The 17,191-nt window shown below is 57.0% G+C and overlaps 1 protein-coding gene across 3 annotated transcripts; it reads right to left on the reverse strand.

Annotated features, from left to right (window-relative positions):
- Window positions 1–2,861: 2,861 nt before the first annotated feature.
- Window positions 2,862–15,743, reverse strand: OSBPL7 (oxysterol binding protein like 7). Of its 3 annotated transcripts, none has more exons than XM_027767317.1 (22): window positions 15,647–15,743; window positions 15,419–15,544; window positions 15,179–15,232; window positions 14,500–14,613; window positions 13,474–13,584; window positions 13,235–13,352; window positions 12,565–12,668; window positions 12,079–12,171; window positions 11,871–12,003; window positions 11,694–11,788; window positions 11,453–11,548; window positions 10,690–10,827; window positions 10,065–10,158; window positions 9,193–9,440; window positions 8,886–9,023; window positions 6,720–6,783; window positions 6,525–6,603; window positions 4,744–4,888; window positions 4,493–4,637; window positions 4,284–4,410; window positions 3,993–4,115; window positions 2,862–3,864 (listed from the first exon to the last, which is right to left on the reverse strand). In XM_027767317.1, the coding sequence occupies exons 1-22, from the start codon at window positions 15,719–15,721 to the stop codon at window positions 3,756–3,758; spliced, it is 2,529 nt and encodes an 842-aa protein (XP_027623118.1). In that variant the 5' UTR covers window positions 15,722–15,743; the 3' UTR covers window positions 2,862–3,755. The 3 variants fall into 3 exon arrangements, 2 of the variants coding, with proteins under 2 accessions (XP_027623118.1, XP_027623117.1); XM_027767316.1 differs by having other exon boundaries at window positions 4,744–4,915; XR_003547472.1 differs by lacking the exon at window positions 2,862–3,864 and having other exon boundaries at window positions 4,284–4,366; window positions 4,744–4,915.
- Between the last annotated feature and the right edge of the window lie 1,448 nt (window positions 15,744–17,191).

Consider the following 17,191-nt stretch of genomic DNA (forward strand, 5'->3'; position numbering starts at 1 on the left):
AGTTGCCTTAACCACCCTACCACCTGTCTGGTCCTCACTTTTTTAAAAAATGAATTGAGGTTATTTCTGGTACATGGCGTCAGAACAAGTGTGCTCGTTTTCACACTATTTAAATAAACTATGGAAATGTGGAGGAGAAAAGGACAAAGATTGGAAGGACTGATGTAGTCCAGGGGCCCCCACCGTTCTTGCCTGTTCCTTTGGGGACATCCATCGAAACAGAACTGAAGTGGGGGCAGCTGGAGAGGTGGGGTGGGAGAGCAGCAGTGGGGGCCGTCTCACGGACACCCTCCTTTAAGACACAATAGAAGCTAAATGAGGAATGAAGGAGTCAGGAACAGAAAAGCCAGGCCACTTGCCCAAGATCACACAGCTTTGGGATTTGAACTTAGGCCCACTGGTGAGGGGAGTGATGGAGGGACGGCAGCTTGCCCTGTTCATCTTCCCCTTCTTTTTCGTTTTTGTTTTTGCCATAGGGTGTGTGTACTTGTATGAGAGAGATAGAAAGAGAGGGAACGTGAGAAAGCACCCCTCAGGGGGATGGCCACACAGCAATCCCTTAACCACCATTCTCCTCTTAGAATTTTAGCCAAGCACATATAAGGGTCTGGCATGATTTTCAGCCACTGGGTCTGGGACTCGAAACACAGAGTCAACCCTGATACCCAGTGCTTTAACCACCACACCACCTGCTGCCTCCCCTCAACCCCCACCTAAAAAAATTGCTAGAGGGTGTGTGCTCGCCATGCTAGAGAGAGACAAAGTGAGAGAGCAACCCCTGTGAGAGATGGTCACACACAAGTCCTTCTCATTTTTCCTTTTCAAGATTTTGGGCACATTGGGAACCAGCAGTTAGCGTAATGGCTATGTCGCTGGACTCCCATGTAGTCGACCGCGGTTCGTGTCCCGGACCTGGTGGCTTAAAACTCACGCTGGGCGCGTGTACGTGCGTGCCCAAGATCCCGAGAGGAGAATGGAGGAGAAGGGATTGCGGCGTGACCATCCCCCCTGGGGAGTGATTTCTCGCTTTATGTCTCTCTGTCTCTGTCTGTCTGGCGAGCGCACGCGCCCTATAATGAAAAATCTCTCTCAAAAAAAAAAAACATCAGAAGATTTTGGGCACACGTACACACACATCTGGCATGTTTTCCAAGCTGCTGGGTCTAGGACTCTAACCACACAGTCAGCCTTAAACACCAGGCTGCCAGCTGGCCCATCCTTGGTGCACTCTCTGGAACGCTCACTGATCTTGGAGGGGAGGGTGGGCACACATCTGCCTGAGTATGTTGGGTGGGGGGTCAGCACTCTGTTAGGGCAACAGCAACCCTCCAAAAGCTTGGGGTTTTCTCATTGCGGGGAAGGAATGAAGGTATTTTAAACATGCAGGAAATGCCATATTTTCTCTTCTGAAATATCACCCTGGTGGCCAGCCAGGTGGTGTGGTGCTCAAGGAGGCTGGATCTCACATAGCCAAATGAGCAGTTCAAGTCCTGGACCAAGCAGCTTGGAAGACATGCTGGTCGCATGTGCATGCATGTCCAAAATCCCAGAAAGAGAATGGAGGAGAAGAAATTGTGACATGGCCATCCCCCACGAAGATTGATTTCTCGCTCTGTGTCTCTCTCCGGTGAGTTCCCCCAGGGCTGGTTCCATGGCTCAGTGGTAATGCGCTGCTCAAGAGAAGCCTGATCCCACAGGGTAACAACCACAGTTCAAATCCCTGGCCTGTCAGCCAGAAGTACACTGGACATACATGCAAGTGGCCAAGAGCAGGTGGGCTGGAGGAAGGGGATCACGGCATGACCAGACCCCGTGGAGGGTCCTTTCTCTCCCTCCTGCACGTACACTCTATCATGAGTGAAGAAAAATAAACGAAGACCACTCTGAAAGCCAGCGCCACAGTGGAAGTGCCTGGAGGCTGCCGTAATGGTCCAGGCAAGGGTCACTCCAGGCCCAGCCTAAGCCAGGAACAGAGGGAGAAGTGACAGATGTAAGGGTCACGGGAGAGAGAAGGTGACTTTCTGGGCTTGAGCTTCAGCGAGTGGGTGGCTGTGCTAGTTTCCTGCGGCTGCTCCCCCGGGTGCTGACAGCAGCAATCATGCTTACAGCTGAGGAAGAGGTCTGCGTCCAGGTGTCAGCAGGGCTGCCTCCATCGCTGGGGAGGGAGCAGCTCTCCGAGCCTCTCCCGAGTCTCCTCCCTGCCTCTGGTGGATGCCAGCCACCCTCAGCTTGCCTGGCTTGTAAATGCTCACTCACTCCAGTCTCTGCCCACGTCTCCACGTGGCCTACTCCCTGTGTGTCTGTGTCTCACGTGGTCGTCTTCCCTGTGTGTATGTCTGTGTGCCCACATTCCCTCCTTATAGGGACACAGTCATTGGATTAGAACCTGCCTAAGTCCAATACGACCACATTTTATACCTGATTATATCAGCAAAGACCCCATTTCCAAATCAGGTCACATGCATGGGTCCTGGGGACTGGGAATGTATTGTTGTGGGAAACACCATTAATCCAGGAGAGCGGGTATGACTCTTCCACTGAGCTGAGCATCCATGTTTTTCTTTTTCTTTTTTTTTTTGGGGGGGGAGAGGTTTTTGCTACAGGGTGCATGCACTTGCCAGAAGGACAGAGAGACAGAAAGAGGTGAGAAATCACCCCCAAGGAGGGATGGCCACGCCTCAACCCCTTCTCCTCCATTCTCCTCTCGGGATCTTGGGCACGCACGCACGTGCACCTGGCGTGAGTTTAAGCCGCCGGGTCCAGGACTTGAACTGCGATTGACTACATGGGAGTCCAGTGACATAGCCATTACGCCAACTGCTGGTCCCAGTACCCGTGTTTTTCAATGGAAGGTCATAGGCCAAGGTCTGGGACAGTCTTTATTAGAGCTTGGAATGTCATAGCAATTCACCTTAATCCGAGGCAGACTGTGAGAAAATGAGCAGCAACGGTGGCGGACACCCAGCAGCGGGGAGTCCGGGCTACATTAAGAAGTCCTGCTCGCCTGCAAGCAGGACACAGGCGCACACGCACACACGCACACTCTCCTCCACAAACTTACACTCTCACGCCCACTCACACTCCCCATGGGGCTGAGGCCAGGCGCCTCAGTCTGCTCACACCTCGTGGAGAGGCCTCTCATCTACTCTGGGGAACTGCTTAGCTGAGACTGAAGGGAACCACTTAAGGATCAGCTGGAAGCTGCAGGTGTTTTGCAGATTGGGTGATGGGGATTCAGGAGGGTCGGAGGGATGGCCAGGACCAGCCAAGGGAGCTCTGGGCCAGGGCAAAGGGCACAGGGAGGGCAGGGGAAGAAGGCCATCTCCTCTCCTTCACTTGCTCGAGCCTCACAGCCAGGCCAGAGCCTGGGCACAGAAAGCCTGGGGAACATCAAGGGGTCCCCTGTGTCTTAGGAAGGCACTGAAATGGGGAACAGATCCTGGGTGCCAGGAGTCTCCCCAGGCACCCCAAAGGGGACAGGAAGGGGGATGACAGAGCAAGGAGGGTCTTACATGCCGGTTGTCAGGGCAACAAGACTGGGGAAGCACTGATTCTGCGTCTCACCCCAAACCATGGGGTGGGAATGGGCAGGGAGGCAGCCCCTCTGGCCAGCAGAGGAGAGAGAGGGCTGGAGCCAAGGCTGCCCCTGTGGTCTCAAGGGCAGTCGGGGGAGCCTGGCCTCACCCACATGTCTGTGGTAGAGGGCGGAGGCAGGAGGAGTGAGGAGCCAGGGCCTCCTGCCCCCAGGGCCAGGGCTACCAGAGCACAGCCCCGTCCATGTTGCCGTAGCCCGGCTCGGCACGCAGCCTCCAGTAGGTGTTGTTGGTCACCCACCACTCCTTCCCACTGCTGTCTGTTTGCCGCCTGAGGGACGAGGGTGTGGCAGTGAGAAGGGGAACCCCCAGGATGATGGCTGGGGTCTGGGGCTGCAGCCTCCCACTCAAAGCAGGACAGGGCCAAAGGGGAAGGACGGGAGGAGGCGGGCGAGGCACCTGAAGAAGCGAGCCTGGTGCACGATGTTGTTTTCCTCCATCACTTTGCGCCTGTCTCGCTGGAGCTGCTCGATCCTTCTCTTCTGAGCCTCGGCGGCCTGTATGTTCCCCTCCTCCAGGTACCTGAAGGCCCAGATCATGGTCAGTGGGACTGCCACCCTCAGGCGTGCCCAAATCCAACGCTTCTGTCCCCCAAACAATCCCATTTCCCTACTCAGGGGAGGAAGGACAAAGTCCCAGCTCTGTATGATACGAAAGCTCCAGAGACAGGCAAGCGCCACTGGCACTGACCTCTGGTCTGGCCGGAGCCGTGTGTCGGTGGAAGGCAGCGACCGCCTCAGCTCTGCTGTCAGCTCATTCAGCTCCAAGGCAAACTGAGTGAAGCCGAAGTTTCGCTCATGGTCTGGGGGCATTGAGTCTGGGAAGGCAAGGGGCTGGGGCAGATGGACTGTGTCCTAACGGCCCCGCCCCGCTCAGCCGGCCCCAAACACCCCACTTACTGGGTTTCCAGATGCACTGACCACCCGGCGGGGGCCCCCGGTACAGCCCCTCGTGCCACTTCCCAAAGAGTCGATGGAGAACCCGGCCACTCCGGCTGAACACCGCGCCCTGCACCTCGTGGACGTTGGAACTCCAGTACTTGGCCTGGCGTCAGGCGGGCGGGGGCTTAGTGTCCCCTCCCGTTACCCAGGGTGCCCTCCAGAAGCAGAGGCTGCTGAGGGCGGAGGGGCGGGGTAGGACGGCAGCCCACCTTGCAGAAGGTGATCTTGCAGTGGCAGGAGCTGTCCTGTGTGTTCCGGATGAGGACTTCCCCGTAGTGCTCAATCCAGCGCTGGCCACTCAGGATGTTGTGAATGCAGGACGTCACCTTGTTCCACTCAAAGTGGTCCCCAAACCTGAGCGAGACAGGGCATGGAGGGCAGCTGCCGGCCCAGGGGAACAAGTGAGTTGAGTAGACGGGGACCTAGGTCTGTGGAAGGAACCCCGGGGCCCTGGCTCCGGCCCTGCAGTGAAGGATGACTGGTATTTATAAAGCAGAGCAGCCTTTCCAGGATGTGTGTATGAAAGGAACACTCTCTTTTCATTTATAAAGTTCCCAAGTGCCTAAAGGGGGTAAAAGACAGACACTGGGGCCATCTGGTGCTGTAGTGGTCAAGGCAGCTGCATCCCGCATGGCCGCTAGTGCAGTGAGAGTCCCAGACCTGGTGGCTCGAAAAACACAACAGGTACATGTATTTACATGCCCAAAATCCCAAGAGGAGAATGGAGGAGAAGGGATTGCAATGTTGTCATCCCCGCGGGGGTAATTTCTCTCTCTCTCTCTGTCTCTTCAGCAAACACATGCACTCTACAAAAAATTTAAAAAAAAAAAAAAAAAAAAAAAGAGAGATCATTAGGTGGTGTAAGTGGTTGGGCTGCTGGATTCCCACATGGTTCACTGCAGTTCGGGTCCTAGACCTGACGGTTTGCTTTCTCACTTTTTCTCTCTCTTTGGTAATTAAAAAAATAATAATAAGTAAAATAAAAATAAAATCATTTAAAAATAAAAAAGTAAAAGAAAAGCATGCCAGTGCATGTGCATGCGTGCCCAGAACTCTGAGAAGAGAATGGAGAAGGGATGACCACTCCCTATGAGGGATGCGTTCTCACTTCCCCCTCTCTGTCTCTGTGCACCAAGTGCACACACCTTCTAGCAAATTAAAAACACAAACAAACAAAAATACAGACAGCATCGTTGCCGTTGGGTGCTGGGGGCCATGATAGGTTCATTTACATGTCTTGCTTTTTTCTTCCCCACTTCTCTGGGGATTGCTTATTACTCACTTATAGATGGCAGACTCAAGCTCTGAGGCATCAAGTCTCTACTTGTTTTTGTTGTTGTTGTTGTTATTTTTTGTTTTTGGGGGGGTTTTTTTTGGAGAGGTTTTTGCTATAGGGTGTGTGTGCTTGCCAGAAAGCCAGAGAGACACAGAGACAGAAAGCGAGAAATCACCCTCCGGGGGGGGATGGCCACGCCGCAATCCTTTCTCCTCCATTCTCCTCTCCGGATCCTGGGCACGCACGTACACACGCCCGGCGTGAGTTTAAGCTGCCAGGTCCGGGACTCAATCACGGTCAACTTCATGGGAGTCCAGTGACATAGCCATTATGCTTAACTGCTGGTTCCCCTAGGTAAGGGTTTTTTAAACGCAGTTTTTGACCCCTTTGTCCTGAAACCAATTTAGGTTTCTATGTTCGTGTGCACGTGCCGGCTTGCAGTCTCAAACGCATCTCTTACTGTGAGTCACAGTCAACCCGTGTGGAAGCCACTGAGCCTAGGACCTCACTGAGCCCTCAGCTCTCCCTTTCTAAGACTTCTCACCTGTCCTTAACGGCCACTGCTGTGAATATAGGTGTCAAATGTACGGAAAATGTCCCAACCACGGGCAGCTTCAAGCCAGGCCTTCCTAGCTGGTCCCTGACCTCCACCCACCCCAGCCTGGAGGACGTCTGTGGGCTGGGCCTGGCTGCTGGGAGTCTGAGAACAGTCACCTGGGCAGGCTGACATTGACGGTTCCAACAGGCACTATCTCCAGGGATTTGCCCCAGAACTTGTTCTTCCACTTCATGTCTGGAGTTGGGTTGGGATAGAAGAGGGAACAGCAGATATAAGGCCTGAGTGTCCCAACCCCTCCCTCATCTGCCCTTTACCCCCAGGGCGCCCCCTACCCCCCCTCTACCTCTCACCTTGCCAGAAGATGAAGTTCTCAGACTCTGCGTGGCATGCTGAGATGGGAGGGTGATGGGAGACCTGGATAAGCAAAGAAGCTCTTTTGAAGCTATCCTCAGGCCCTGGGGTCTGCTCCTGGCTTCACGGCCCCTACAGTCCTCTACCCCAAAGTCCTCTACCCCGCCCCCGGCTCCCCTCCATACCAGAAGACAGCTCGTTCCTGGTCTCTAGGCCTTGTCACCCTTGGTCACCACCCAAATACATCACCCTCCCTTCTCCCAGGAGGTCTCTATGTCCTCCCTTCTCACTCATGCCCTCTGGAGCACCCCTGGCCAACCCTGTCTGTTGCATTCTCCAAAACCCGTGCTTGAGCCTAGAAAATTCTCCTCGATAGTAACAGACAGAGCCTCCACCCTGTGTCCTGCCTAAAACCCAGCTCACCACCCCTCCCCCCGGAAGCTGACTGTCACTCTGTACCCTCCACCCCACACCCTTGGAAAAACTTGACCTTGTCCTCACTTGGAACAGGGTCACATCTGGAATCTTAAACTCCATTCTCCCGCTGCCTGTCTTCCCGGCCCCTCTCCCATTCCCTGTCACCCACGACTCCAGCCAGGACTTCAGGTCCCTCATGTTCTGTCAGCCTGTCCACGTGTCACCTTCTTCCCTCCCACCCCTTCCACCTGTCCCACCTAAACCCTGCCACCACTCACCAGGAATCCCAGCACTGGCCTCTGTGCACTGAACTCCATCCCACCAGCAAACCCAGACACAACCATGTGGGCTGTGTACTTAAACATGATTGCGCTGTTTCTCCATGTTTTCAAAAACACCCAGAATCTAAAGACACAAACCAATAACCTCAACCTGTTATCTTCCCTCTAGCTGCTTCCCTGTCTCTTCTTTATTCCTCATAGTACAAGTTTTCAGAAACAGTTGTATTTGTTTTTAAAAGAATTCGTTTATTTAACTTTATTTTTTTTTTTATTTCAATTTGACCAGAGCGGGACAGAGTGAGAGAGAGAAAGTGATAAAGCAAGCTGCCAGGTCTAGGACTTAAACTGGGGTTGTCCATGTAGGAGACCAGCGCCCTTAACCACCACGCCACCTGCCAGCCCCAACAATCTGTATTTTCCTCTACTGTTTTTTGTTTTGTTTTCTACACCACTGTAATCCTTCCTCTAAAATCTCCCTGTGCAGAAGGCCAGTGACACCCCAGGCCCATGGACCCCCCCACCCTCCTCTCCAGCATGCTCTAAGCCGGTGGTACCTGATCTGTTAGTTCTGCCCAGTGCTCTCTGAGGACCTGCGGGTCCCTGACCCCAGGCTTACTGGACACTGCCAGAGGAAGTCAAGCCACATAGACCACGTGCCTTCCTAATTCAGCCTCCTCCCTCAGACACTCTCCATCATGCAACTGGCACCACCCCGCGCTTGCCGAACTCCGAACCAGAAAGCTGAGGCCAACCCAGACTCTCCCACTTGCTGACCTGTCCCCTACCCCTGCACATAAGAACATCCTGCTGACTCCTGGGACAGCCGAGGGTGACACATGAGCAGCCTTCAATTTAACACACCATGTGCTAGGTGTAGGCCCACATCACCTCTGGCAAAAATGACTGACACGGCCTTCTCATGGCCTCCCAGCCACTGCATACCAGTGCCTGTGCCATTTTGCAAAGTGCCACTCAGCATGTCAGGCTCCTGCTTCCAATCCTCCCATTGCCTTTGGGATTTCAAAACAAGCGAAAAACCAACACACGCCTTACCTTCACCCACAGGGCTCCTTGGGATCTGGCTTGCCTGGTCTTCCAGGCCTATTTCTACTGCTCCCCACACATGCTCCATCAATTCCTTGCTAGGTTTGGAACATCCATCCAGTTGCTTGCCCCCCACCTTCCTCAGCTGGCGCCAACTGTTCCTTCAAGACTAGCTCAAGATCGCCCCCTAGAGCACACCTTCCAGTGGGACTTCCAGGATCTCACCTCTAGACTTTGGACCCTGGGACAGCAAGTTCCCTCTCCAAGTCTGCCTGCCACACTAAGCCAGGAGCTCCTGGGCGGGCCCTCTACCCCCAGCTGTGCCATAGTGCCCAGCACACCTGCCCCATGCTCCTCCTCACACCCTGACCACTCTGGTCCCCATGCCACCTGAGGCCAGCCCTCCTCTCCTGGGGCCCACACCTGCTCACTGATGAAGCGGAAGCCCCGGTCAGGCCGCTCACACTCGTAGGTCTCCCCCAAGACAGGGTTGAAGGGCTTGCAGCCGGCTCGGTGGAAAGTGGAGGAGTAGGCCGAGACCGCAAAGGCGGCGATGTACACCTGGGAGCAAGGGCAGGGTGGACGCCGTTGCGGGCAGGGGCTGAGGAGGAGGGCCCAGGGGAAGGGGTCGCCACCCCACTGCTGGAGGACGGGTCTGGGGGAGAAAGAGGCAGCCCTGGGCAGGGCCCAAGGGCATGGGGCGGGGCCCAAGACCAGCGGAGGCGGGTACCATGCGCTCGCAGGGGTCGGCCATGCGGCTGGCCTGGTCCAAGAGGCTGCTGTACTCCAGCTCCTCGCAGAGGCGCTGCAGAGTGTTGAGCGGCTCGTTGAGCTGCACGGGCATCGACACCTTCGACAGGTCTTTGCCAATGTTGTTGCGCAGAATGTTCCAGAGGCTCACGTCAGCGCCGGGTCCGCTGGCCGCAGGCAGGCAGCGGCGACGGGGCGGCCCTGCAGCTCTCCCTGGAACACACCCCTCTGGGGCCCATCCAGCCAGGTCACTCTCTGGGCACTGGCATCCGAGACACCCAGGGCCACGGGCCAGTCCATGGCCACTGCTTCCCAATCTCCGGAGGCGCTGGTGGCTGTTTGTCATCCCAAGCTTCAGTCTGACTCGCTGTGGGGCGGGATGCCAGGGTCTAACCTTCCGAGCTTCCAGGCGAGCAGCAGGGCTGAGAGCCACTCCGGACAGTTCCCACTGCCAGAAACCCTACAGCCCAGAAGCCCTTCCTGGGTCCCCACCCTGGCTTCTGTTCCCAAGGACACAGAAACGGATCAGGATGCCAACTTCGCAGCCCATTTTATAGATGAGAAAAAGCTCCAAGTAAAATGACAGGTCTGAAGCCGCTGCTCACCAGGGGCAAAGTGGGACCCCTCACCTCTCCCTCAGGCCTTGTGTGAACCTGCCCAGCCTGACCCGGAGGCTGCTTCTAGAACAAGCCCAGCTCATGGCTTCACCTTCCTCAGCTCCTGGTGTCAGCACCCAAAGCCATGAGCCCACCAAGCACCACAAGAGACCTCCTCTGCATGGGGCTTGGGTCATGGCAAACCCGGTCTCTCCGCCCAACTCCAGGCCCTCCCTGCCCGCACCCTGGCTGGCACCTTTCCGGCAGCGCTCAGCTCCCCTGAGGTCCAGCACCTCCTCGGACAGGCTGGTGGTGATTTCACTGGTGCACGACTCCTCCTCCTCTGAGCCCTGGGCCAGGACAGATGACAGGCTGGGCAGACTGGACCTCCCCCGGGCAGCTGGGCAGTGCCCAGGGCCTGGCAAGAATTCGCCCAGCTAGCCCTTTGGTGGGGAGGGGAAGAGAATGTATTGGAGGGCTCTGAGCCCCAAGGCATTGCCTTGGGAGGCCGGGGAGGGCTAGGCTGGTGAAGGAGAACTCAAGGGCTTTCAGGACACAGGGGGGAGGAAGGAGGGGACCACAGAGATCCAGGACATCGAGGTGGTGCTGAAGTGGAAATGGGCTCATGGGAAAATGACTGGGGTTGGGATGGAAGCAGCGATTTTAGAGAACCTTGGGGATAAGATTCATCATAGGAGAAGAGCCCCCAGCCGAGGTTTCTGAGCAGAGCCACACAAACCTCACAGATATGGATGTGTTCCCAAAGACAGTAGCTGGGATGGTTAGGAAGGACTCAGAGATCTATAGATTCTAGTCTCCTTGGGCCTCCTCGTGCCCCCCAGGTCCCTTCCCTCTCATTGCCAGCATCCCTCCTCCCTCACCTCATTCTCAGAGGAGCTGGCAGAGAGGAGAACCTCGCAGGCATCGAAGAACTCCGTGTGGGAATCGGCGAGGGACAGGACGCTGCTCTGGGACAGCTGGGGGGTCAGCTCTCGCCCCTTCATATACAGAGCTTCCTGCTGTGGGAGCCAGGTGGAGAGTCAGGCCCCAGGAGCCGGAGAGGCAGGCCTCTCCCAGCCCGACAGCTCCCTCAAGGCAAAAGTATGACCAAGATGTTTCTGTCTGAGTCTGACACTTGCTGGGGCAGGAGAGGAGGAGGGGAGACCCATGCGGAGGGGAATGAGCCCCGGCTGGGGGTCAGGTGGCAGGGCTCCACAGTAACTGCGTGTGCTTCCCATGCACTGCCTCTGAGCCCTGCTCCATCTGATCCTGACGCCTGCCCTAGGAGGTAGGTATGGTTAGTGATCTACTGTGCAGATTAGCACCCTGAGGCTCAGAGTCTCTAAGCCAGCATGCTGCAGAGGCGGGTTCAAAGCCACAGCGTACAGCCCAGAGCCTGCATGCAGAATCCCTAAGCTGGTCCGTAACTGGGAGCCTGGGCCCCTTAGATTCTGAGTCTCAGTTCTGCTGCCTTGAGGGTAAGAATCATGGCCTCTCAGGACTCAGGATAAACAGGAGAACTCTGCAGTGAAGAACGACCAAGGCACGCTGCTACCCATCGAGGTGTTAGAGCCAGGTGCTCCCTTTCTCCTAAAACCCACTTGGCCCACCAGCCTGGGGAAAGGAGCCCACCCGGCTCCTCACCTCCTCGGGGTTGAGAGAACTGAAGGAGTCTGCCGTGGTGTCTGAGGAGATGGACAGTGAGTGGAGGCGCCTCTGGCCGGCAGGGGCCTCGGAGACCTGCAGGGAGGTGCCAGAGGATAAGCCCTGCCTGCCCCCAGCCCAAGCCTGGATCTGCTCTCAGACCCAGGCCTGCAGTCCTCAGCCTCAGATGCTCTCCACCCACCCCAGCCCCCTTGGGGGTGCCCTGACGCCCAAGCCTTACCCCCATCCTCGACAGCTCGGAACCCTGGTGCAGGTCCCTCAGTCGGTCACGCTCGGTGGTGAGGGCAGTCAGGACGCTGCTGAGGGAGCTGTGCACTATGGGGCGGGGGAAGACGTCAGAACCTCACCCCTCCCACCTGTCCCTGTCCCCCCCACCCCCTGTCCAGGACACACTCACCCTTCTGAGCCAGGGCCCAGAAACTGCGCTGCAGGTGGGCATAGTCTGGGGGCGGCAGCCCACGGGGGCCTGAGGAGTCCCGAGACTCCAGGTAGCGAGACAGGTTGGGAACAGAGCCATGGAGACGACCAACCTGTAGGTGAAGGGAGGTTGAGGGAAACGGCCTCCTCCAGAGGTCCAGCCCCTTGGGGTCCACCCACCACCTCACCCGTCCGATGGTGTCGTCCTTGGCAAAGCTCTGTGTGCACCACATGCGGCTGGTCCGTTTCCCCTTCTTGGGTCTCTCAGTTGTCACCGAGGCCTGGCAAGTCAAGGTGGGGGAGTTTTCACTCACAGGGTAGGGAGGGGACAGCAACCACCAAAGCCCAGGAGAGGCAACCAGCCATGGAGACCGCCCAGACACAGAGGCTTCAGTGCAGACCACCCCAGACACGGATGGCACACAGCCTGGGCAAGGAGAGGAGGACAGCTGACCCCCGAGGAAGGAGACCAACACCCTGGCAGAGGTGTGAGCATGGAGTAAGGGGTAAAAAGACAACCTGGACACAGTCCAAATAACGGGGGGAGAGGCGGCTAGGCAGATGCATGGTTTTCCAGGAAACCATAGTGACACCGAGGGGAATGGGGACCTGTTCCAGGGAGCTGATGGAGGTAGAGGTCCTGGCAGGATCCAGGCTCTTCTACTGGCCCTTACCTGGTGTGTGGGGATCACAGGGGCTGAGGGGATTCGATGCAGGGACTCCAGGTTCTGGAGGAGTCTGTGTAGCTCCTGGAGCTTCCCCTGGCACTCGGAGAGCTCTGAAGACGAATAAGGACGTCATTCTCCCAGCGCTGGCCAGCGAACCCGAGCGTGCCCTCAGCTTGCTTCCTCCTCCCAGGAGCGTGCAAGCAGCTGAGGGGCACTGCACTCCCGCTCACGAGCCCAGAGCAGTTCCAGTCCCTACCCCTTCCACAGGAGGGCCTCCCTGGTTTCCTCGGAGGGCCTGCAGCCCTGTGTCCACTCTGTCTCTAGATCACGCCTCCCTCTGCTGCCTTCACCCAGGCTGGGGCACCCTCACCCAGGCTGGGGTGCTATTACTTTCTCTCCCTGGTTTACACTTCCCTTTCTAGACTGGCCCCACTCTCCATGCCCCCTGCTGCAAGAACCTGGTGCTAAAGCACACTTCACTGGTGCCACTCCTCAGGACCCTCTTCTACACTGGCTCTGGGACTTTGGTCATGGTCGTGGCCCTGCCTCCGCCACCCTTTGTAGGCTGGAGCTCCCTTGGGCAGGGCCAGAGGTAACACTGTCCCCTCCTGCCAATGCCACCTAGACCTGGCAGTGTGGGTCCTCTCCGCAGAGGTGCTGTGCTGGGGCCCCTCACCATGAGAGCAGCGGTCTAGCCCATCACTGTCCCTCAGCCAGGAAGACACCTTCTCCCGAGGTCCAACCCCAGGTAGGGCTGAGGTGCTGCTCGCTGTGGGAAGCTGGGCACCAGGGACCTGAGGATGGGGTGAGCCAAAGTCAGTAAGGACAGAGCCTGCCTCCCTGGGGCCTTGGAGTTCCCACAGACACCACCCTGAACTGCCATATCACCTGCCCCAACCCCAGAGACCAACCTACCTTCCGGTGAGTGGAGCTGGGCAGAGGGCCACGGGGCATGTCCTGGCGCTGGGCCAGCCGGTGGGCACGCAGTTGGGCCACCCAGCTATGGAACAGGTCCTGGGATTTGATCTGCAGAAGTGATGGTGGGGAGAGGGACCTCTTAAGGGAGGGGCTGCTTTCCAGGAGCAAGTAGTAAGGGCTTTGGGCCAGTCCCATGGCCCAGTGGTGAAGGGAGCTGGAGCCCACATGGCTGACCATGGTTCAAATCCTGGCCCCTATGGCTTGATCAGGCACATGTGTGTGCATGGCCAGAATTCCAACAGGATACAGAAATAGAGAAGGGATTGCAGCATGACCATGTCCCCTTGGGAGGTGCTTTCTCCCTCTCTCCCTGTCTGTCTGTCTCTGGCGAGTGCATGTGCCCTCTGGCAATTACAAAAACCAAAACAACAACAAAAAAAAAAAAAAAGAAGAAGAAGAAGAAGAAGAAATAGGGGCATCACGATCTCTCTCTCTCTTTGCACCCAGTTTGTGCAAAGCCCTCTTGTGGAAATGCAGAGTACAACATCCCCAACCATCTAAGCCCTTAGCTCTGTAATTGAGCACATAACAACCAGGGAAAGTGGGTTTTCCCTTGGAGGGGTTTATTGCCTTTTTTTTTTCTTTTAGAGAGAGATTTTTTGCTATAGGATGTGTACGCTCACCAGAGAGACAGAGATAGAAAGCAAGAAATCACCCTCCAGGGGGGATGACAATGCCGCGATCCCTTCTTGGGATTTTGGGCAGCATGTACACACACCTGGCATGAGTTTCAAGTTGCTGGGTCTGGGACTCAAACCACAGTCAGCAATGTGGGAGTCCAGTGATGTAAGCATTATGCCATCTGCTGGTCTCTTCCTTGAATGTTTTATTCAATGGGAACTTCCTCCTTAGAAACTTAAGAACAGGCCCTCAACTCACAGATCCTTAGCTCCTGCCCCCATATGCCCCAGAGCTTCTGCCAGGCTGGGGGCCAAAACACTCCCTGACTTCCAGGGATGTCACCTTGAGGTGGTAGATGTTGTCTTCAGTGTCAAGGTCAATGCGCTGGGCCTTTTTGTTGATGGACATGACTGACAGCCGGACATCAATGGAGCCATGGAGCTTCCCCTTGGTGATCTGGAGTGGAGAGTTGGTGGGAGGACAAGGGGATTGATTTTAGACTCCCAGGGTCACAGAGCTACTATCTCCCTGGGGCCACTCAGGGTTACCCTCGTGCCCAAGTCACACTTATCAATCATGCCCTGTGTACAGAACACCCCTCTGTATCACAGTCTGCACTCGGGAGACAAAGCAAGGGGAAATACCAATATCCCAGCCTCAGGAATCTGCAAGGTTAAGGAAACATCCTCCCAGAGAGAACCTGGGCCTCCAGGCCTTCAGTTCCTTGTCCCTGGTGTGAGAACGGGACAAGGACAAGGGTGATAATGCTGCTATTTCCTGGGTGTTTGCTTTGCACCCAACACTACTCAGAGAGCCTCAGGTGTGCTCTTTACATGACAACGACCCTACACTTGGTGACTGCACTCGCCTGTCTAGAGATGAGGAGCTGAGGCTCAGGGAGTAACTTGCCAAGGTCAGAAACTCAGCAGGTGGAGGACCTGGGGTGATTCCAGATACCCTACCTGCCCTGGGCACTCTGGGGCCGCTCCTCCCACCACCCCGAGCCAAGGCCCTAACTCACATCTTGCCGGGTTGTTGCATAGTGCAGGATCCCATCCTCGAGCACAAAGTACCTCTGCCATGACGTTGTCCAGGAGGGACAGGACCCAGGAGGCCAGAGGAGAGTGGGGGGTGGGGGGGAGAGAAACCTCACATGGACTCTCCTCCTTAACACACAAACACCCTGGACGGCTGGCAGCTTCCCCCACCCCTCCCCCCCAGCCTCCGCATCCGGTCCCTCCCTCTGCCCTGCCCATTCTACCTTGTGCCAGCCCTTCAGAGGCCACTTCCTCTTCTTGAGCAGGTGGCCTTCCTGCCTCTCAGGCATGATAACCTCTGTTCCCAGCCTGCCCCGCGGCTCCTCCACTACCTCCCACAGCTCAGAGGCCTGCAGTCCAGGAGAGAAGAAGGGGAGCCACCCATGAGACAGTCACCTCTGCCCCTTGGCCCAAACTAGGCCCCCACACTGCCTGCCTTCCCTCCCTCAGACCTGCTGGGCACTGCTGGGCTTTGAGGACTGAGTGCTCTCAGCCAGGGAGGGAGGGTCCCTCTCTTGGAAGTCCATGGAGAAGGGGTAGGCCACTTCCTGCTGAAAAAACCTGCTGAGGCCAGAGAGCAGGGTGGAAGGGGGAAGGAGGTCACCTGGTCCTGAGAGAGCCCTTGAAACAAGAGAGAGACCCCATTAGCACAGACCCACTGTCACCCTTTCCCCCCTCCAGTCCCTCCTACCCCCCCAGATATAGGCTCCCAACACATCCTCCACTCAGGCTTGTCCCCATCTGCCCTTGGCCGGTCACCCTCCCACTATGGCCACAGCTAAGTGAGGTGAACGGGTGCTCAGCAACTACGCTGATGCCCAGAGAAAACCATGAGAAGTACCGCCGGCCAGCCCCGCCTTGAGCACACACTGTGGCCAGGGAACACCCGGGGCTGTCACTGGACCACTCCTGAGGTATCAGAGGTGAGGCAGGGGAGGGACGGACGAGGCTCCAAGAGGAGACAGGAATTCGGAGAGTGGACAAGCAAGAGCTCACCGATCCAGTTGCCTCTCCCTGCACCCCCATCACCATGGCACAGGGACCCTCCACCACAAGCACCCTGCAGAGCACTCCTCAACCCCCACTCACTAATCACATCCTCTAGTTCTTGAGCTCCTGTTTTCTGCAGGGGAGACAGGTCTGAGGCAGCCCCCATTTTTCCCTGGGCCTCTTCCCACCAAGCATGCCCTAGGATTCTCACCTTGGACCCTACATGCCCCCTCCCTTGAGCCTCACCATCCCCTTTCTACCATCCCTGTCCTTGGGGCTTCTGAGAAGTACCACCGCCCAGAAGAGACTGCTGGAGAGACTGTGGGCGGAGAGAAGGTGGCCAAGAACATGCCGAGGTCCGCACGGGTCCCGCAGCGGTGCCCACAGGCGCCCTTGGCACAGGCCCTGGCCGTCCTGGCTCCACCAGGAAATCAATAATGCATGAGCTCTGTGTGTGTAAGACAGGGGAAGGGACTGGAGGGGTGAGGCTGGGGAAGCAGCTCAGAGCTGCTTATGGAGCTGGCAAGCACCTGAAGAGCTGGGGCCGTGAGGGGACAGGGACATGGCAGGGTAAGTGTGGCTGTGAGATTGGGGACGAGGGGCCCTGCTGCAAGAGGCTCACAGTGGGGGCTGGGGGCCAAACTCCTGCATTCAGCCATTGAAAGTTCCCAAACTCTTCTGGTGTGTGGGTATTCTATGCCCTTCTCCTGGCCCCGTGGGGTCCTGGCCCCCCACTGCTTGTGGGTGGAGGGGAGGCTCTATCAGTAGAAGGTGGGGGGTCGAGGTGAGCCAGGTGGGTGCTCCCTCTCCACCTTTCGCCCTGTCTCCAGAGGAGCAGACGCCCAGCTTCAGGTGGGAGGTGGCCCTCCCAGGGAGTGTCAGCTGATGCCAGCACAGCCCCCTTACCCCAGGGTCCATGGACGCCAGTGTTCCTTGGCCCGCGCGCGCCGCTCTGCCTCTGAGTCACCGTCTCCGAGTCACCGGCTCCCTCCTCACGGAGCTGAGCA

Source organism: Tupaia chinensis, unplaced genomic scaffold (genome assembly GCF_000334495.1).
Source record: "Tupaia chinensis unplaced genomic scaffold, TupChi_1.0 Scaffold144171_1, whole genome shotgun sequence".
Lineage (NCBI taxonomy): Eukaryota > Metazoa > Chordata > Mammalia > Scandentia > Tupaiidae > Tupaia > Tupaia belangeri.